We start from the raw sequence: 22133 nt of genomic DNA, 5'->3' as shown, positions 1-22133 counted from the left end.
AATGTATGTGCAGAAAGGAAGTACAATGGATCGTACTTCAAAGTACACTTGCCATAAATGCTCCGAGGAAAAATTTCCGCTGTGGACGCCTTGGCCAAGACGTGCATGATCTTCGTCTCGTCGCAGACTCCCAGAAGAAAAGGACGATCCATTCTACAGGAGGGATTCTGAATTAACGAGCGGCGGAATAAAGCGCGGAAGTCCAGCCCGATCCATGAATTATCCGTTCACGAGGACAGAGGCCGGTGAGTCACCTGTCACAGGACTTTTATCTTTAGCATAATAACGGCGGCTATAATACAATCTTCGAAGACTCTTCATAATTTACGTTTCATATTTTTTATTCGTATTATATTTTTCTCCTTGTGTGTACGCTCGCCGTACTGGGCTCGAGGAAAATCTACTTTTATTTAAGAATTCCGAATTAAGAGAAGCTCGAGATAGACAAATACCCAGGTAGAACACAAAATCACAATAACATCATAATGATGTCATTGTGATTTTATTTGTCACTTATAAGTACATAAAAGGTATTCTTATGACATCATCATGATGTCATTAAGTGACAAATGACATTATTGTGACTTCTGTGTTCTATCTGGGTAAAAGCTGCATAATGGCAAAGCGCAATTTTCTCTCACGAACTTTATTTGCGCGCTTGTAATTACTGATAACCTGTTGATCCAATAATTTATCAATGTTCAATTATTGTTTTGCGCTACCTGACAACTGTGTAATCATCAAGCTCGAAGGTAGTGATTTAAGCATACAATGAAGCTCGTCATTAAGAGGACCAAAAGGGCTTTAAAAGTCCAGACGCGCATCGCATATATGTATTTAAAAGATGGACTATCCTGTCAACATGCATACATAGGTATGAATACATAGGCGCGAGTGGAAGCTGATGATTTATGAGTTACGGAGATCTCGAGCCGTCTTCAATATTCCAAGTATTTTCGCATGCGCGCTTTATATATTTCTACATGATGTACAGTTATTGAGCACACATGCATACACACATTCAAAGTGTAATTATGTGTACCGCGCGAATTTGCAATATAGCAATAATCTTTTATTCTGCAAATTTAAATTTACCCGATTCGTGAACCCCCGTCGAGTTAAATGTGGCAACTCACGCAGTTTATTTATTCTCATACTTCCCGTGCAAGAAAGCACTCCAAGAATTAAAGGAAAGAGAAGTACACGAAGTGATCGTAAAAATTCATTGCAGGAACATATCTGGCGAGAGCGGCGACGGTCGAGTAGCGGATCAAGAGGACTCGTCGAATTTAGAATGTAATGCCGATTGTATATACCGATTTATATACAAATATTCTTTTTATTGAAAATTTGTAACAAGTTCTATCTGTCGTTAGAATTGAATGAAATCGGCAAGAAAGTGAAAAGGATGATGGAGGAGTACACGCAACGTGGCACGCACGAAGCGTCATAAAGCGTTGCTCCGCTTCTCTCGCGGTTTTTTCACCGAGCGTCGATGTCACGAACACCGAGAGAAAGGGAGAGAGAAAAAAGAGGCGAAGAAACACAGAGGAGAGCAGCCGTGGTCTGGTCTGAAGGCTCCGATGTACTGGTACACCTTTAACGGCTTATAAATAACCGGCGCTCCTCTTCGCGTCCCTTCGCGCGCGCGCTTTTCCATTCCCTTCCTCCCTTCCGCTCGCGCGATCCGCGCGTACCTCCGACGCACGCGGGTTTTTGCGTTCAGAGACCCCGTAATTCAGGTTCCCCCGCACGTACGCCGCGTGCAACGCGCGCAGAGGTAATTAACGTCGGTGTTGAGAAAACCGCCAACCACCGCGCCGGTTTTGCCCGAGCAAAAAAGAGCATTGGGGACCACGGTGTGTGTTAATTCTCCGGGTCCCCGCGTTTTTACTACGCGAAAAGAGACACGTTGTTCGACCTGTCTGAGCTATACGTAAACGTAACGCATTACTGATGCACGGCGATACGAGAAGTGTTTCTCGGTATCGCGAAAAAACGAGGAAGGGAACACCGTTTCGAAGATCGGACCTGTAGTTACGGGCCGCACGAATTCATTAGGACCAATGATTATTTATCGCCGCGGCGAAGGGAACGAGGTCTCTAATCTCCGAGAGCCCGAAGCTTTCACTAGAAAAATCTATCATTTGTCAAGTAATTATACATTGAGCGTGTATTTCTTTTTTATTCTTTGTATTTAAAAAAGTAGATCAATTAAGTTAGTTGTGGTCAGGATTGGGAAGTAACCTGTTACTTGTTAACGAAGTCACGGAGTTACTTTTTTTTTAGTAACTATAACTTAACTTTTTTTCTTTCTATTTATAATTTAATTATATCTTTTGGTAACTAGTAACTAGTGATTTGTACATAAAATAATAATGCATAAACATTACAAGAAATTAATGAAAAAATACCTGAAAGGTAATGATTCGCTACTTTTTAAGTAACTGTAAATGTAACGTGTTATAAAAGATGAAAATTGGTAAGATCCAACGACAAAAAATAAGTTTATAAACAATGTTTTCGGACAGGCAGATTTAATTGCGAATATTCTACGCTAATTTGTCACCTTAATGACTTGACGTGGAACGCATACGAATGGCAGCGCGAGGAGTCGAGCATTTATAATACTTTGGGGACAACGGGCTGCTATAATCAGTATTTTCGTAAAGACCACACCGTGAATATACATGACAGCAATAATATAATTCACTCCGTTTAAAGTGTCGCTTATCACGGATGTGACTGCTATTTAACACGATATTAATCATGTTCAAGAGGAAATCAATTTAAAGAGAGCGAGCGGGCAAAAAAAGGGCCATTTGATGGGTCCGCGTGGCATTGGCAGAAGAACCAGTAGGTGCAACACGCGCTCTTTCGTATCTAGCTATGCACACAAAAAATCTATTCAAGATAAAAAATATAATAGATAATTACTTGATTGATCAAAGACGGAGTTAAGAATCAGTCGAAAAATATGAGAACATCATCGGGCATAATTTCGTGGATTTAATTTTGCTCTAATGACGCAATTTACTTTTACGCTTTGATTTACGTTGCAGTGGTACAAATAATAATGCCTTTTGATATTTATGCAAACGTTTTGAAATTGGCAATCCCATGCAGACACGCCATTCTATTTCCTAATCGGCGCTATTATGGAGTTATTTTAAAGTATAAAGAGTTAACGGACCTTGACAGATGCCACATTTTTGTACAATTATTTCGGGACAGTTTTTTGTTCAAAATTTCATAAATTCTCTTATATTGTGGAATATTTGAAAATATTACCACATTTGTTTCGTATCATTTATTTTATATTTGTATATCTGTACTACCTGAAAAATTGCGTCGTTGTAATGGGACAAAATGTTTTCCCATTCGAGTACCGTTGGAAAATTTAGATAACAAAGTCTCGTACTTCTAACGGCTCTTATAAAAAGGAAAAAAATCTATCCGCACACGACGAAACAACGACTGTAGATGCGTTCTAGCGGTCGCGGAATCAACTGTAAAAGTATCGCTGATCGATTCTAGAGAATGACACTGCTCTGTTCATTTATTCTGCGCACAGCGAGGCGTCCTGCTTGAAAGATTCATTCAGCATTCCCGACATTTTTTCTCGATAGCCCAACGGAATTGGCAACGTAGTTGCGCCGTCCGTCTCTATTCAATCTAAAATTTTAAGAGCATCACCCGCGTATGTCGGCACCAAATCCGCACCTAGCTCATGTCAGTCGGTATTTCGACGAGGCTTGGCCATTGTTCTGGCCAAAGTGTTAGTGATCTTTAAGACAGATTTTATCCTTCAATTTACTCTTTTTCGACGTTCGCGCAGGTTACTTTGCCCTTGCGCGCTTTTTTTCCTCTCTTACGAACGATTACAGCTGAAACCGATAATCATACAAGGCCGTTTCTCCTCGTATTGTTCTTGCTCCCTCTGAGTTTTCTGCGCCTCCTCAGAATCATCTTCGCGCCGCTTCCCGCATCCTTTGTTCAGCGCGCTCTCCTCGTTCGATCCATCGAATCCAAGGACGAGACGTGAATCACAGACTTCGTGTCGGCTATCATTAACGGTCTATAAAATTCTGTTCATCGCACTTGTGTCTTACGATCGTCGTTTCGGGAAGAGGATTATCGGTACGGAGCGCGTATGATTTTTTTTTCTAATATTCTGAATTGTTTTCTTGAGAAAACTCGACATTTACGGCCATCGGAAATCTTCTTTATCTTCGTTGTGCGTAGCGATATGTTAGAACAAGCTGCGGGAGGCGAGACGTTCAGCGGCAGTGAAATAAGAGGGTAGTCGTTACTTGAACAATCTATAAAATCCAATAAGTATAATTATACCGACCTCCCTCGAGAACTTCATTGATAAGAATTGATTCCATTAATTAAAGAAGTTGATAATTAGCAAATAATGCATGATGAATATTTTCGAAAAATATGTTTTTGCAACAATATGTCTTCACGGTAATTGAAAAATATTTTTAGGGCAATGTCAATTCGTACGTCACTAATTTTCATGTCACCTTATCAAAGCCAGTTTGCAGGTGTATACTGGATTTGATAAGACGACATAACGTGGCGGTATTATTAAAGACACGCTTATCCTTGACCCAGAAAAGGACTGGATTTCGTGACCAAAATTATCATTGCGGCTGACAGCGGTGCGATGATATTTTACGGATTGAATTGGGATCGAGATAATATATCTCAACAACCGTTTTACACACATTCTTTTGGAACCTTGACATTTCTTCTTTATCAATCTTTTAAATGTATGTCATAGGTGACACATTAATAGTAGTACAGTAATAATGTAATAATATTATATAATGACAATAACATTAATAATACATATAAAAATCATCTCTTATTATAAGCATGTATATCAAGAGAATGTGTGTGTTAAGAGAATATATGTGTGTTCTTCTGTTTACCATCAAACTTATTCAATGACGCAGGTATTTTGACCGGACGTTTCCTTTGGATTATTTAACGGACAAAGTGTAACGGCACCTTTACAAAAGAATTTTAAGAGGACATTATCATTTTCGGATATTGTAATGGGGCCATGCTGATTTATATTTGCGGCGACGAGCGCAAACAATCCTAGCGGCTTTTAATGAATAAAATAACGATCAAAGAAATTACAAAAATTATATCCTATTGTCAATTATCTAATGTAAAAGGTTTAATCGACATTCTTTATTATCATAAAGCTGTTTGAAACAAAAGATTGATCTCGAAATAGCATAATATCATGGTATTATGTTGGCATTTATAAACTGATTACATGAGGTTTAAACGGTATGATTAATAGACGGATTTATCTCATCAATTCAACCACAGATTATCGCTCCGAGCCATGCTTCACTACATTTATTTCCGTGATAATTACCCTTCGAATTTGCCTCGTCGTAAACCAAACCATGTGTATTATTTCTTCTAAATGAACTAAACATGTCTCAAAATGTCTCACATTCTAGATCTTCTCTAGATATATTATTTATATTATTTTGACATAAATAATTTTACATTTATTTCAAATTTCATTTTTTCTCGATTTTTATATGATATTTAATATTATTATTACAATAGATAGCATTTAGTTAGAATATCTTTTCGTACATGTTGCGTATGATTTTGCGAATAATTTTATTTTACTTTAGAAAAAATTTTTTTTTATAAATTAATTTTTAATCAAACATACATGAATTTAATTCAATACTTTAAAACACTGTCGTTTTCTTTCTCTCTCAAAACATTGATAGAATATCTTTTAAATTATACATGACGTTACTAAGATATAAAACCTGACAGAACCGTAAAGCTCTATCGCTTTACAAATATATGCGTACATAAATATTTTCTGGATGCTGCGATGTTGTACCATAAATCTTTTACTTATGTAATTCTTCCTTTTAGAATTTTTTTATATTATCTTAATGATAAAATGTGATGACCCCCAAAAGCTCAAGGCTTCGTAATGATAAACGAAATGAGGACGAGATACCAAGGACGGAAGTATATTTTGCATGTCAATTTAAATTCTAGATTTCGAAAATATTAATACTTTTACACACAAATTATTTTAAACTTATTATTATTTTTAGATCTTGTTCAATTTAAGGTTTTTTTAGAAAATTTAAATCAGTTTTAATCTAATAACAGTTGTAGTGTAATCCTGTTGCGCTTATTATAAAAAGAAATATAATCTAAATTCGAATCTTTGAAATATTATACCGAAGAATCGGATATTTCCAAAATTTATTAACTATTCAGCATTACGTATAACATATTCGACGACAAAAAAGGAAATTTGATAGATTGATACGAGAAATATGTGGGGGTACATATTAAATTCTTGAGTAACACGGAGTTACCGTTGCTTTTCAGGCGACAACGTATTTATTTGCGTCTATAATGCATTTTTTAATGTTGCATGTCGTGTAAATTTTCTTCACGACATCGCTTGGTGGCCCGATGGAAATCTTTAACGGTACATCGATGCGATACCTGTACTGACTCGTCAATAAACAAATGCACCGCAGTGTGCAAATTAGTTGCAAGGTATGGCCCGCTTTTTAGGGATTCCCGAATAAAAAGTGTTACTTCAGAATCCTTCAAAGGAGATTCTCAAATATTGCTCGCTTGCAGTGTTTTTGTATATTATATTTATTTATATTATTGTTATATTGTTAAGTTTGAAAAGTTCTTTGAATATTACAAATGAGATGAAAGATTCTTTAAGAAAAAAATTAAATCAATTTAAAAATAATTTGACAATCCATATTACTGAACTACTTATATTTTGTCATTTAGCTTTGATATTTATATCTCTAACATAAAACTATATACTAATTTTTATAAATAAGTTATTTTTATAAAAATTGTAATTATATATCTTATGGTTTTTTTTTTCGAGAAAAAAATAAACTTATAATTTCTAAGCATATTTATGGCAGCGTGTAGCTTTACGTGTATTTGCGTGCATGAATGCAATTGCAAAATTCACACGAGCGTATGTATACGCCAATGGTAATAAGGAAATTCATATAATCCTCGAATCCGATTTCGGTCACGTGGACGATTTTACGGTCGAAACACAGTTAACCGTTGAGTTCGACCACTTCTGAAGCCGGCATGCAATGTATAACACGTCCCACGATTTCTTGGAAAAGAGATGATTTTTTTTACATTAGAATTATTTAAAATCTAGGACGAGTTAAATTTTAAAGATGCTGATGAAGCGATATCTCATTGTTATGTTAATATAATCTTTATTTATGTTTTAGATTGTCACGTTAAAGATCTATTGACAGTGTTACAAAATATTTTGCACAGTAAAATCAACGATGGACCGTAAGTGCTGTCTTATTTTGGAATACTTCAATCGTCGGTAAAACATCTTTAAAATGGAAGTGGGATTCGATTGGATGGGAGGCCATCAGATGTAAATCGTCGCGCGAAGCGCAGAAGTCAGCTGTAGGTCGAAGTCCTTGGCCCAGGAGTCACTCACCGTGAAGATATTTCTCTCCTCCTCTTAATGACGACCCTCGCGCAAGATCGTTGATCTTGAACTTGATCTCTCACCGGTTTGTCTCTCACGCAGTTGATTGAAATCAATCGAGGTGATAGCTTACATGAATTGAGATTATTATACTCGCTCGCAAATATGACAAGACCATTGATTATCCAATTATGACCTTCCTGGAGAATCGTCGACTCTTCTCTTATTTAGAATCGATATGCTGAAGATCAATTAAGATTATTATAGATTCGCGAAAATTCAGGAAATTTAAATATGAGAATATGATACATGTCAAATTTTTATGACACTTTTAAATGTAAAGTTTAAAAATCAAATTGGACGATTGGTAAAAATAATTTAGGAAAATATCTTTCTGTATAAAATTATTTTAATGAGACAAAGCATATCAGTTTTTATGCTCATCACACGTTTTATATTTACATTGAAATATTTACATTAAACTTGCTAACAGGTAATTCCGGTAATTCAAAATATTGTACGTAACACGATTTATGAAGCGTTCTTGAAGACAGAAGGTGACGAGTATATCGAATTAAGACTTCCCAAAGATTCAGGAAGCTGGCGATCGAGCGAAGAGATGATGAGTCACGAAGGTACGGGATGATGGATGAACACATGTAAAGAGGGTGAAGAACTCTTGAGCGCGAATCCAGCAAGTTTCTTGTTTACGAAAAGAAGTAGGAAGTCGCGGAAAGGTTCAGAGATCCGGGTCCGGCGATCGAGGTTTGATAAAACGTTTATACTACCCCCTTTTTTTTCGTACAGTGCACGGCGCTTCAAACCGCTGTTAAGGAGCCAGTTGTTCCGTTACGAATACTTGCAGCCGAAATTCCGTTGCAGTGACGCGACTGGTAAGCACAGTTCTTTTTCTCTTCCTCTGACCAATAAAGAGAAACGAGTATTAATTTGGTATGCAAAATAAGGAAAACGCGTTTCTTAAGACAAAATGGAGCAATTAAAAAAAAGATTCGAATAAAAATTTGTTTTAGGAGAAAAATAGGAATGTGCAACAAATCTTTTATAAAACGCGTTGTTTAATCTATTTTATGAATAGTTTTTTAAATAAATCGGCGTGTTATTTTTTCTAATAATTTGATTTTTATGTAATTTATATAGTAAATACTTGCATGAGAATGTTTTTATAAAATTTATATTATTCTTTAGTAATTGTCAAGACAGAAATTGATGAATTAATCAAATAAGAAGTTACATGAGATGTCAGACTCAATGATAAATACCGGATGAGAACCATTATAACGAACCAAAAAAGTGGCAACAAAAAATGTAATTTATAATAAGAGTACCAAACCCTTTTATTTTTCTTTTCTTCCTTTTTTTTCTTTTTCATGCTTGTCGTTCTCTTCGATTTTACGTAATTTCTGCGATGTCATGTTCAATTACATGAAATAAAACATTACTTCCGCTACTGACAATCAACGGATGTGATTGTTTTGTTATTAGTGTCGGTTAAATTATATGTTTATCTCCGCATTTTTTTACTTAACACGTCAACATGAAATGGAGAAGTGTTTGAACAAATTTAAGTTGATTAAAGATCTTCAGAAGATAAAATGCCCTTTTATTATTAATTTAATTGATATATATATATATATATATATATATATATATATATATATATATGATCTTCCATTTAAATTAAATATTGCTTTAAAATGACAAAAAAATACGTAACTTTTATTTTTTACTCTTTTACATACCTATAATAAATTAAAATCGAAGTTACAGTTTTGATATTATTTTCGTAGAGAAAACTGTTTTAATAAATTCAATTTTACTCATACGGATAAATAATGAAAAATAATCTAATCTGAAATTTTATCCACAGTCGGACAAATGGTAACCTGTGTTATTCATTCATCAAAAGTAAGGAGCTGCAGTTATCTCTTCTTTTTCTAAATAAGATTCTTATGTTCTTATAATAATAATATATCAGAGGAAAGATATTTTTGGACTTTTACATTCTTTTTATATTCTTATAAAGAAATGCAATGAAATTTGCATTGATGAAATCACTTTATATTACATTTTTCTTTTATATTTTGTTGAAAATGTTATGTACATTATTTACATTAAGTATTTTATTTCGAGTAAAAATTTGCAAGTCAGACATCAGCTATTCATGCAAAGTATACTGAATTTCAAGTTCAATAATTAGTTTTTCAAATGGAGCATATTAAATGCATATCTACTATTTCACGAAATACATATGGTCTTGTAATTTCAAGGGAAGAAATAAATATTATAACTACCACATAATGTTTTGGATTCTTGTTTCAGATGTATTCGTTATTGAAAGTAACGGGTATGATACATTAAAGGACACGAGATTAAAGGACGATGAAGTCGCTTTGAGAACTATGGTGCCAGAGAATCCAAAAGCCTCGTTAGTTAGTCGACAGGGTATTATGAGAAAGACCCTCCAATTGTCGGATAAATTGGCGATCTGAGCCCGCCGATGATCTCTGACGATGATGTCACAGAAAGAGTGCAAACGCATGCGTTAACACGTGAACGCCGTGTGTGGATCGTGAGCACGCGAAGAGGAAAAGAGGTGTGCACAGTTGTAGAACGAGTATGTGAAAAACGATTGTATAAGTAACTAGCGCAACGAACAGATAGTAATATGCGATATGTGAATACGTAATATATGAATTAACGACGTAATGTAACGGATTTCTCATTTTAAAAAACGCACTACAATCGCGATCAATTAATTCTTAAAAAAAAATTTTCATTGATTTTGCTTTTAAGGAACAGTGATATCTTCCTTTAATAAAGTGAACATTAATGCGGAAAACTATGTGATTTTTTTCGTGGTAATTGTGTTTATCAGAAATTTTTATGCAATTATATGGTAAGCTATTTCCATTCGCTATGTCGCGTTCTGGCTATTTCGTTCTCACGATAAGTACACGAAAAAATTTTGAAAAATCTAAACATTTAGCTAAATATACATCCGAAAATAGTTTTTTTATTGGATTCTCAAAATAATTATATGTAGAATGCTTAAGCTAAAAACTAAAATGTCGAAACTTTGCATTTATCACCGTGTTTGAACAACTTAATTAAAATTTGGATGTTCAATAAAATTATTTTCTACAAATCTGTATCTAACTAAAATTTTGAAATATTTAAGCAAAAAGCATTCTTTTTGTGTGTGAAAACATGAAAAGTCGGAGTAAAGTATTAATCCTACAGTTGGATTTCTTTGTTTAAATTACAAGTCTATAGTACATTAATACACGAGGCATTAAATGATACAACATAATCAAACGCAGTGATTTCCCGCAATCAATTAGCGAAAAAAAAGATGATGTTACGTGAGTCCTAATCGTTACCAGATGATGTGTCGGTTAATGTTTGCATATGAATTTGTAAGTTGAATATTTTTCTATTAGAACCAAGTAAGATCACACGATGATTTTATTTATAGAGTAATGTATTGTAAATGTTATTCCATAAAATTGAATTCTTATTTGCAGCTAATTGATCGTCTGATTAAATACAAGTAAAAGGTCTAGATATGTATTTGATTTTATATTAGGAACTTTTAAATTCTTTTAATTATTTAATTCCTTTAATATTTTTTTTAAGAAGGAAAATAATTAACAAATATTTTGATAAAATAAAAAGATTTAAAAATAAATTAACAAGTATTGTTCTCAAGACTTAGAAATGTGTATATATATATATATATATATATATATATATATATATATATATATATATATAGTTTTCTATGAGTAAGAATCTGAAAAAGATTATGTGCTGTAATGAAAAGTATTTGTCTCATTTTGTTTTTCCTATCGTTTTTCTAGATCTCCTATTGCAATTCATATTGAAACGTTTAAAAAGACAATCGATATAATAGGTGGATAAATAATGGCCATAACTAATTTCAAAGGAATAATTAAGAACAGAATTCCCATTTTGAAATGGTTGCCACAGTACAAACTGAAGGATGGATTGGGCGATCTTGTTGCGGGTTTCACCGTCGGATTGACCTTGATACCTCAAGTACATAAAATGCGATAGACGCTTTATGAAGCTTGTTTGCTTGACGCTATTCAGTCGTTATTTGGTGCTAAAAAAGAAAAACGTAATAATTGCGATTACAGGCGATAGCTTATGCAGGCTTAGCGGGCTTGAAGCCGCAATACGGGCTTTATAGCGCGTTCGCGGGGAGTTTCGTCTATATCTTTTTCGGTACATGTCGAGAAGTCAACGTTGGCCCGACAGCACTGATATCTTTACTGACTTGGACATATGCGAGGTATATTAAAACTTTTTGCAAAAATATAAGTCTTGTAAAATAATTAATGAGTTTTTTGCGATGCGACGTGAGTGATTACGAGCACTTTTTGACGATTCTTTGCATATCGTTTCGACGCAATGTCAAATTCGTGTCGCGCAAACAAAGATTGTTATCAGTCAACCACGGTGCATTATTTTCAGCAAGCTCAGTTTTAAACACACTCGAATATTCTTACTTAAGTGCATTTTTTAGCGAAATTAAGTGACCGCTTTCAATCGGTGTCATAAATAAAATATTTTTTAGATATCTAAATATTATAATAAATTAAATTAAATTTAAAAAAAATTATTTATGGAGCCGCTAATTTTTTTTAATATAAAATGTAAATTTTGCAGCACCAGTTAGGATTATTGGCCGGAAACTGTATTTACTCAGCAAATTTTGCTTATATTGAACATGCCATTGTGCGCGTGATTGACATAACAATGTTCTCGCTTAAAGTTTCATCCGGTTGCGTGATGAAAGAGTACGCTAATCAAACGAGATCACTTGAACTATAACATAATTGAATTGTAAAAAGTATATTTTGTAAATCATCTCTGGTGAAGCTCGTTTGCGTCAAGGTTGTACAGTATAAAAACTGCACTTATATTCCAAGTTTGATATTTTTTTTCAGTGGAATTCCCGAGTACGCGGCCTTGCTTTGCTTTTTGTCGGGATGCATCACGATACTGTTCGGCATTTTACACTTGGGGTTTTTAATAGAGTTTATATCGATACCGGTGGTGTCCGGGTTTACGTCAGCTGCGAGCGTCATCATCGCTTGCAGTCAAATAAAAAATTTGTTAGGCCTGAATATTCACGGCGAAAGCTTCATCGAGATCTGGGTAGAGTTGGCACATCACATCGCCGACACGAAGATACCGGATTTAATTTTATCATGCTGCTGCCTCCTATTTTTATTTATCCTGAGGGTATATTGATTAAACTTAACTGACACAGAAACAGCTATGATGAGATATTATCGATTATATATCACGGTTTATTCATTGTTTTTCAGTATTTGAAGGATAAAAAGGTAACTAATACTACGTTGAAGAGATTCCTCTGGACAGTCGGTACGACTAGGAACGCTCTCGTGGTTGTTCTCTGTGCAGTTGCATCTTATATCTTCGAAACGCACGGCGAGGCACCGTACGTTCTCACGGGTCACATCGATGCCGGTTTTCCGACTGTCGAGCTACCTCCGTTTTCGAGGACAGTCGGCAACCAGACTGAGAGTTTCATTGATATGACGAAGAATTTTAAATTTGGCATCTTGGTTGTACCGCTCATCTCTATTATCGGAAACGTCGCCATCGCAAAAGCTTTTTGTACAACATTTTTAATACATATTACATTATATCAGATTATTTCGTAATTTTATTTAATAGAGGTATTAAAGGTAGAAGTCAAGAGCTAAATTTTAATTAATTACTATATATAATTGTTTCAACACATGGATTTAGACAAATATATATATGTCAAATATGTATGTACATAAATTCATATGTTAAAGCGTTGTTAACAATTTAAAATAATGTTATTCAAGTGAGATTTTACATTCTGAGTTTATTTTTATACAAAATATACATATTGTTGTGTTTATATTAAAAATGTATTGTAATTTTTAAATAGTAACTTTTTATATGTAACAAAAAACTGATTAACTATAGCTGAGATTTAGTTGAATCTTTTTCGAATTTTTGCATCGATTTGTCGTTCTTAACGAGTCACCGGATGCACTAAGCCAAGCGTGCGACATGTTTTATTCTATCACGTTGTTATGTAACAATTATCTCTCAACATTTATTTTATTGTTTTTAAAGCACGAGGCATGCCTGTAGATGCCATGCAGGAAATGCTAACTCTCGGACTGTGCAATGTAGTCGCATCGTTCTTTCAATCGATGCCTATCACAGGATCTTTCTCGAGAAGCGCAGTGAACAACGCTTCTGGGGTCAGAACTCCTTTAGGAGGCATTTACACTGGTGAATTTCACTGACAATTTTAATGATATTTTTATATATTTTCGTTAACAATTAAATTAAACATCTGAAATAGATTATGCATTTTGTTATGGGAAGAGTAACGTACATAAAAAAAAAATAACGAATCAAAGAAATATTAATAAAAACAAATAATTTCAGGTATTCTAGTCATACTTGCGCTAAGTTTACTGACACCGTATTTTTATTACATCCCGAGGGCGACACTGAGCACTGTCATAATTAGTGCAGTAATATTTATGATAGAAATTGGTATAATCCTTCCCATCTGGAGGTGCAATAGTAAATATATTCAAATAATAAACCAAAATAATTTAGACAACACGTCTGTATATGGCACACCATTTTACTTTTTAATAGCATAAAAAGTATTTTATTCTATATAAAAAATTCAAAAATTGTTTTAAGAAAAATACGATTTTTATTAATAAATTAAAATTATGTCGGGATATAATAACAATTCGAAATTATTTTTATATTCAGATATAATTTAAATTCAGTAAACTATTATTAATAATAATTTGCTGAATTAAGTAAAATTATGCCTGTACATAAAAATAAATTCGAATCTTTATTATGTCCTGACATCATTCTAATTCGTCCAATTATTAATATACATAACAATAATTTTATGAGAACGCCGTTTCACTTTTTAATAGCATAAAATATTTCATTCAATATAAAAGTTTAAAAAAATAATTGTCTTATGAATTATACATATAATACTTATTAAAGAATTAAAATAATGTCAGGACATAATAAAAATTCGAATTTATTTTTATGTACAGACAATTTTAATTCAACAAATTATTATGTTGGGACATAATAATAATTTGCTGAATTAAAATTATGTCTGAATATAAAAATAATTCCGAATTTTTATTATGCCCGATATCATTTTAATACATTAGTAAGGGTCGTATATTTTTTAAGACAATTTTTAAAACTTTTATATTAAGCAGAATATTTTTTATGTTATTAAAAAATAAAATAACGTGTCATATCTGTCTAAGAAATGTCTTAGAGATATTTTCAATTACTTTGAATGTTATTTTGAAAATTAATTTTTATAAGACATTTTTTAAGCATGTTTAGCTATATTATTATTATATAGTAATTAATGCTAATCTGCCACTTGCTAGGAAATTACTGGCATTACGCTAAAATCTTTTGCTTGATTTTATTCACATTTTACTATAATAATTCGTTAAAAGTTCGTGTTAACGAAATTAGCAAATAATTAACAAAAATATCTTTTTTCTTTACAGAACGTGATTTAATGCCGGCGTTTGTCACGTTCCTTGCTTGTTTATTCGTTGGAGTCGAAATTGGAATTTTGATAGGTACGATATTTGATCTGGCTATTTTGATATATCTCAATGCGCGGCCGACAATAAATGTCGAACACAGAAAGGTAAGGATATGAAACTACGTTTTTGAATTTAGAGGTACATTTACCCTTAAAATTTCATATATTAAGAATTATAAAAGATTAAACATTTTTTTCCCTGCAGATCTCGGCAATAGATTACTTGTTAGTCCGCCCTACTGCTGGAATTTTGTTCCCTGCGGTAGATTACCTAAAAATGTATTTAACGAAAAATTTCGGTGTGAATGTCGTATTGGATTGTGAACATATTGACAAAATAGACTTCACTGCCGCACAGGTTTCAAAATAACTGCTTAGTTATTTATATATACTGATACAAAACGCATTTTTAGAATATGATTAATTCATGTAACGTAAATACTAAAAATTGATGGCATTTTTAGGGCATCAGTATGACGATAAAGGATTTTAGGAAGAATAACTGCTACTTAATAATGTTGCGACCGAAACCTAATATTTTAGCGAAAATTCAGTCGCTATCTGACAAGCAAATTTTAATAGCGAGAGACGAAATGGATCTAATTGCAATTTTAGGAGAATCCAAAAGTGCAACACAGAATGATATAATCGTTCCTAAAACGGAAGAACGGGCTTCCACATGGCTGTGATATACATTTTCAGTATTTTTTTATATACATACACGATACGTATAGAATTATTTTATATTACTCGTGTGCGCGCGTATGCGTGCAGTATTCGATTAAACACCTCATACTTTTTGTATGTTTCGCTTTTTAATCAATATGCCAATATTAATATGTAAATATTATTATTAACGCTTGGAAACATTTACTTTCATATTCTTTATATTAATAAACTTTGAATTTATAATTGATTGTACAAAGAATCTATATATGCTTTAAAAATTAGTGATTTTTAAGGGATTAATAAATAATGTGATATAAATTATCAGATATAAAAATATTAAAATGTATTTATTTTATAAAATTAGTCCAAAAAAATAAACTATACCTTCTTTATTAACAGAGTAGAGTACAGTTATTTAAACAATAATAAGATAGAAAAATAAAGTACATGTGGAGTATATTTTTCTGAAACATTCTATCTTAAAATTATAAGAAATCAAACATAAGAACATCTTACATGCTAAATATTTATTGGATAACATTTCTCACAATGGATATGTTTCAAAGTCTAACAATTTTGTGATACATATCCTGCGATTCGTAACTGAACTCATCTGTGAAAACTTACAGACTTAAACAGAACGCATATTTTTTTAAACATAGTATCTTAAGCTCTATAAAGATTTAAAGCGAGTCTTGACGAAGCATCTATTTTGGATTGCTCAATATCACAATATTATATAAATCTGAACTTAATAACATCTGTACATTTTTTTGGTATAACAGAAAATTTCTATCTTAATATTATATCTGTTACATAAAACGTAATATTTCAAACATATCAAAAATAGAAAAGGAGACATTATAAAAAAATATATAATTTATAGTAGATAACAGGAAATATACTTGCAATTTTATTGAATAACTCACAAAATTTTGATTTTCTTAATGAGATTTAGATACGAGATATATTTTAAAATAAATGAAATAAAATTTTTACATGAGAATATTCATATTTTATGAAATAAAAATAGTAGAAGCAAACTTTAACGATTCATTTCTAATATTTTTATGTTCTTTTAGTTTTGTATGTACCGCGGCCAATACTAACGGGATATGTACAGTCTTTTGGGAAATCTTGAAAAGTTGTATTTCTACGAAAACTGTTGTTATATCTTGGCAAAGAGGCTGACGGGCGATATCCTGAGTTCAATCTCGTCTTGTACTCTGGTTTAAATACACGTGTCGAAAACTGATCCATTTTATTATTCGAAATATTTATATCGTTTGTTACGAATTCTTTCGGAGATATTATTGGAGGGATGTCTTCTGAGCTGTTATCATCGCAAACAAAATCTTGTGTCTGATTCCTCACGTGATTCGCTCCATTTTGCTTATGTTTCTGATTTGATGGACAATATGACACGTTGTACAGACCTGTACCTGTTGTAGATTGCATTAAATTCATACCTTGTTGCGATCTCGAATACGAAACTGGTGCTACATACTGGGGAACGTCATAAACTGCTCGACAATTGTCTTGATGCTTCTTATAATAATTGGATCTTGATTGAATATTATCGACTGTGTTTCTTCCTTGTGCAGTGTGAGTATTCGTGTCATACGTATCTCTAACATAATTGCTCGTTTGCGTATAAGGATTATGTTTATGCTGCTGATCATGCATAGAACTGTTATAATTATTTGACTGATTATTGTGAGAAAACGTAGTATAATTCGCGTACGCAGAATTATACATAACGGGCAGCGGATACTGTAAATGCGAATTCCACGTTTGCATGTATGGGGATGGTGCATAAATAACTGGATGCGATACGTAATCTATTGTATGCGTATTATCAAAGTTGTCAGGACCAAAAGTTGTAGGATTGTAAACGTGCATCATTGTAGGCTGTGTCACAACATACGGATGTTCAACGTGAAAGCTGTCTTGTACCGTGGAATCCCATCTAGCTTGATCAGTCTGACACGATGGTACAGAATGACTGGAAAAATCTGAGGCCATTACTGGTCTATGTTGTACATTCAGCCCGTATCTATATAGCAGATTTGAATTTTCTCTATTACTCATCGTAGTTTCTAGCGTAGATGTAACGGTAACGTTATCATTTGACATTTGCGTGTTGTAATCATAAGATGGTGTGTTGAAAGTATTCGAAATATACGGCATTCGCATTGCATCGTCAACTGGAAAATATTGATCGTAGAACTTACTATTATTTGATTCCCATGGCGATATATATCTCGTTGGATTTCCTGCTTGAGTAAAAGTGTGTTGTGAATTAAAATACATATTTTGTATAGACTGTTGTAAGCTCATAACCGTTGCATCTTTCTGCACAGCATTGTCAGATGATTGATTCCAAGCTTGATCACTTTCCAATTGATTTAAATCATTCGTATGTTGCACATTTTCTAGCTTTAATAAATACTGATTAGAATGCCTCGTGGTTTGTGAATCCGTAACATAGCTATCCGAGACTAGATTGGGCGAGTGTTCGAATGGATCTATTTTTTCGTTATTCGTTTTTTCATGTTGGTGATTTTTTTTGGTATCAACCTTAGAGAAATTATTCGTTTCTTCGCAAAGCTGTTCTGACGTTGTAGATTTTTCTGGATAATCAATACTTAAATTTATATTTTCTTTACTTTGTATTAATTGTGTCTCCATTTTTACAGAATTTACATCGTTTCTATTACTAAATGCATCTACTTTACACGTTGATTTTACATTTTCTGGTTGAATTATTTCATTTTTCTGTTTTGTACAACTTTCCAAATTGTTGGTGTTAAGTTCTTCAGTTTCTACATTTGATTTTGCGAATGTATTAGCAAGTTTGTGTTCTTTTTTCACAACTTTGCGCTCAAAACCGCCATTACGATCTCTATCAAATTTTGGATTACTGTACGTATATGGTGAATTTTTTCCAAACGTTGAGGCTTGTCCTGTTTTCGAAATATGCGTTGGTTTTAAGAATGTTGAGTTTTTATATTGCGTGACAAATGTATTTTTTCTAAAATCAACACGATTTGTTTTTTGATCACATTGACCATTTTTTTCATAAATAAACTTATCATTTTTCTTTTCAGATTCATTTAATGGCAAGCTCAAGTTTTCAGGTGTTGCTCTCTCCGTTTTATCATCAGAAGAGTTAGGTGTAGATGCATTTTTTTTAAGAGACTCTTGACCTTTCAATTTCGATTGTTTTGATGTTTGTTTTTGTGAACTTTTGTTCGAATTTTTATTTTGATATGTATCAATCGCCTCGCAGCCTGTTTTCACCAAGTTTGGCTTCGCAGTAATATTCTTTGTCTCCTTTTCTATTCCACTTTTTGAAACATTACGTTGTTTTACAAACTCTTGTTTTCTTGTGTTATTTTTTGTATTAGGTTTATTATTAAAGTGATCTTTTCCATTTTTATCGGCAGTGTTCAGGGATTTTGATAAATTGCAAGCTGTCTTCTTAGAATTGTTACTAGGAGTAGAAGACTTTTCATTGTCTTTAATTAAATTTGTATCTCCAGCATCAATATTTATTTTTGTAACATTAGTTTTTATATTCATATCTAAAATGAAATAAATAGTATATTACAAATAGATATAATATTAATAAAATTATATAAAACATGATAAATACATTGTAAATTAAACAAAATAAAAAAATAAAAAATATATGTACATTTCATGTAAAAAATTTACCTTTATTCTTTGCTTCTGCTGAGGTTTTATTGTTTTCTGTATCAGTTATCTTGGAAGTTAATTCTTGTTTATCCGACACTGATTTGGATTCATTATTATTACCATCAGAATATTTTAATAACTTCAGCTCTTCACCTCCATTGGTTTTTTGTAAATCGGACAGATTTGTACATACCATGTCCCTCCTTTATTATAAATATAGAATATTAAACAGAAGAATAACAAATTAACTATAATTAATAAATTAACATTCTTTCTTTATACTTACTGTATAACATCTTCAGCGTTATTCTCCGATGTACTTAATTGATCTTTATTCTCTTTGTTTATAGAAAATTCAACTTTTAGCTTTGACGTCACGATATTTTCCACAATACTTAACATCTCTTTCTCATTCTTTTGCCTAGTCAGTTTATCAATATTCGGAAACAAATCGGTTGTAATTACATCTTTGTTCTGTACATTCTCCTTTTCTGGCATTGTGTCGTTAGATAAATTTTCTTCACATGGATTGTGGATTGAAGAATATTTATCACGTTCTTTGGCTAAATGCTTCTTGATGGTTTCTGTCAGTTTTGAAGCCTGATCTTCTATTTCTCTATTCACATCCTGGTCTTGCACTTGCTTATAGACAACAGATTTTATCTTTTCACTGTAATAAAAAAGTCAGTATAAAAATAATTTTAAAATATAACAGGCACAATGTTATTAGTCATAGTGTAATACCTTTAGTCCATCCTCTTATATACCAGCTAGTAAAAATTTATATAAAATTATTTATATTAATATAAATTGTAGAAAATTTAATCAACTATAATATTTAATACATTAAATACCTCTAACAAATATAAAAATTTAATCTAAGAAATGAAATTTTATTAGCTTTTATCTTTTAAGCTCAATTTGTCATAATTCTTTAATTCTACTTCTCTCACACTGGCTCTAATATTTATAACTAAAAGTAATATTTTGAAATATTCTGCATAATAGATGTATATAAATTTTGTTGTAATGTATTTAATTTATAAGACTTATACAATACACAGTCTTATAATATCTATACTTTAAACAACTACATATATATATTATCACATAAGACAAAAATGACTTTGTCTCTTATTATCATACAAAATGTCACATTGATATTGTAATTGTAATTGCAATTGCTTATATCACAAGATATTCGTAAAAATCAGATTACTGATAAATGATTGAGGAATAAGTCAGAAGAAACACAAAAATCCAATGTTTACAATACAAAAAATATATACCAAGACAAAAAAAAGGGTTAAACATACGGATTTGCTGAATGAGATGTATTTTTCAGCCATTGCATATTAAGTAGCTTGTTGAGTGTTGCATTCCGCTCTATGTCGGAAGTTTTTTCTAAACTTTCAACAGCGTAATCCATTATACCTATCACAAATACATTCATAAGACCAAGATATTTTATGTAATGCAATGCAATTCAGCTAAACATAAGTTGATGACATTTAGAAAGTGTTCTTACACCCTCAACAAATTATTTACAATTCACAAGATATCCTGGGTTATAAACAACTTGTAAATGATGATGTAAAAAAAATTGTCTACTGCATCTATTATTTTCAATTGGTATGCATATTTCTTACAATACATAGTTGAGAAATAACTTTTCAAGAGACCTATGTGTGTTGTGTGCTAAATAACCCAGAATCTTGGTACTAGAGAACAAATTCTACTCTACGTGAGATATTTATTAGCATGTCGCCATATATATGTATGCCACAGGAGATTTGAAAGAAAAATCAGCGATTCGTCCAAGAAATCACAAAGCTGGTGTAGCAGCAACACAGGGAGTAACAGCGAGATTATTAGATCAGTCACCGATTTTTCGAGCACAAGCAGTTTCCGAAAATTTCCTGCCCACAACCAACCTACTTTTTACACACAGATCTCCGTGTTGTAATCTTGTAACCCCTAATATTACCTTTTCCCGATGTAAATATAAACAGCGAAGGGTAATGTTATTGTTCGACAGCAAAACACAATAACAGGCCTTATCCAAGGTGCGTTTGCGAATGTTTTGAAACGTGATAGACAATTAACGTTAGACAACGTGGACACCGAGGACACCGAGTCATCGTAGGCTACGATACGCGATGCGGAGGATCTCAATCTTTTTCTCTTTTTTTTTTACCTTGCTAGTTTGCAATACTCGCCAAGGCGATTCAACGTGGTGTTGCACAGCGTCCAGTAGAACCAGAAAGAATGCCCCAACCCTGGTAGAGTTACAGACGATACGGACGCCATAAACAGAAATCGTCGAAAGATAATTTCAAAAATTCCTCCGCGCTAGTTGCCACGCTGTTTATCAAGTGCGTTGATTGGCTGCTGGGGAGAAGGTGCTCTCCGTGGACTTTTTCAGGGCGCGGGTCAAGCTCCACGATAAGGCATATTTCCATGCGACTCCTCACGTTCGATTGGTCGATTTCTTAAGTGATTTCAGACTTGCCACATCACAATTGTGGACAAATGCAAGGTTGAGTGCACCTAGCTAGTATAATTTTTTTT

At 32.7% G+C, this 22133-nt stretch overlaps 2 protein-coding genes across 7 annotated transcripts; one reads left to right on the top strand and one right to left on the bottom strand.

Moving 5' to 3' along the window:
- Positions 1-11397: 11397 nt before the first annotated feature.
- LOC105831408 (sodium-independent sulfate anion transporter) lies at positions 11398-16256 on the top strand. Its single transcript, XM_028193490.2, has 9 exons — positions 11398-11596; positions 11698-11852; positions 12511-12808; positions 12895-13207; positions 13703-13864; positions 14024-14164; positions 15151-15296; positions 15397-15549; positions 15656-16256. Exons 1-9 carry the CDS (start codon positions 11462-11464, stop codon positions 15878-15880), a joined length of 1728 nt encoding a protein of 575 aa, XP_028049291.1. The 5' UTR covers positions 11398-11461; the 3' UTR covers positions 15881-16256.
- Positions 16257-16827: 571 nt separating this feature from the next.
- On the bottom strand, positions 16828-21971 carry LOC105831415 (GATA zinc finger domain-containing protein 14). 6 transcript variants are annotated; one of them, XM_012671524.3, is made up of 5 exons: positions 21760-21962; positions 20879-20996; positions 19849-20232; positions 19581-19765; positions 16828-19447 (listed from the first exon to the last, which is right to left on the bottom strand). In XM_012671524.3, the coding sequence occupies exons 2-5, from the start codon at positions 20989-20991 to the stop codon at positions 16929-16931; spliced, it is 3201 nt and encodes a 1066-aa protein (XP_012526978.1). In that variant the 5' UTR covers positions 20992-20996; positions 21760-21962; the 3' UTR covers positions 16828-16928. The 6 variants fall into 6 exon arrangements, with proteins under 6 accessions (XP_012526978.1, XP_028049282.1, XP_028049280.1 ...); XM_028193481.2 differs by lacking the exon at positions 20879-20996 and adding an exon at positions 20307-20332 and having other exon boundaries at positions 21760-21857; XM_028193479.2 differs by lacking the exon at positions 21760-21962 and adding an exon at positions 21307-21753.
- Between the last annotated feature and the right edge of the window lie 162 nt (positions 21972-22133).

The sequence above is a fragment of the Monomorium pharaonis genome, chromosome 9, assembly GCF_013373865.1.
Source record: "Monomorium pharaonis isolate MP-MQ-018 chromosome 9, ASM1337386v2, whole genome shotgun sequence".
NCBI lineage: Eukaryota > Metazoa > Arthropoda > Insecta > Hymenoptera > Formicidae > Monomorium > Monomorium pharaonis.
The sequence above is the reverse complement of the archived record's forward strand: the minus strand, read 5'-3'. Positions and strand labels throughout refer to the sequence as shown.

Bases quoted from the DNA above. Each gene is read 5' to 3' on its own strand.
- LOC105831408 (XM_028193490.2), top strand. From the start codon at position 11,462: ATGGCCATAACTAATTTCAAAGGAATAATTAAGAACAGAATTCCCATT. The intron at 15,297-15,396 runs GTAAGGATATGA...TTTTCCCTGCAG, and splicing joins TAAATGTCGAACACAGAAAG to ATCTCGGCAATAGATTACTT. The intron at 15,550-15,655 runs GTTTCAAAATAA...TGGCATTTTTAG, and splicing joins TAGACTTCACTGCCGCACAG to GGCATCAGTATGACGATAAA.
- LOC105831415 (XM_028193479.2), bottom strand. The intron at 19,766-19,848 runs GTAAGTATAAAG...TTTATAATAAAG, and splicing joins AACGCTGAAGATGTTATACA to GAGGGACATGGTATGTACAA. The intron at 19,448-19,580 runs GTAAATTTTTTA...ATTTCATTTTAG, and splicing joins AGCAGAAGCAAAGAATAAAG to ATATGAATATAAAAACTAAT.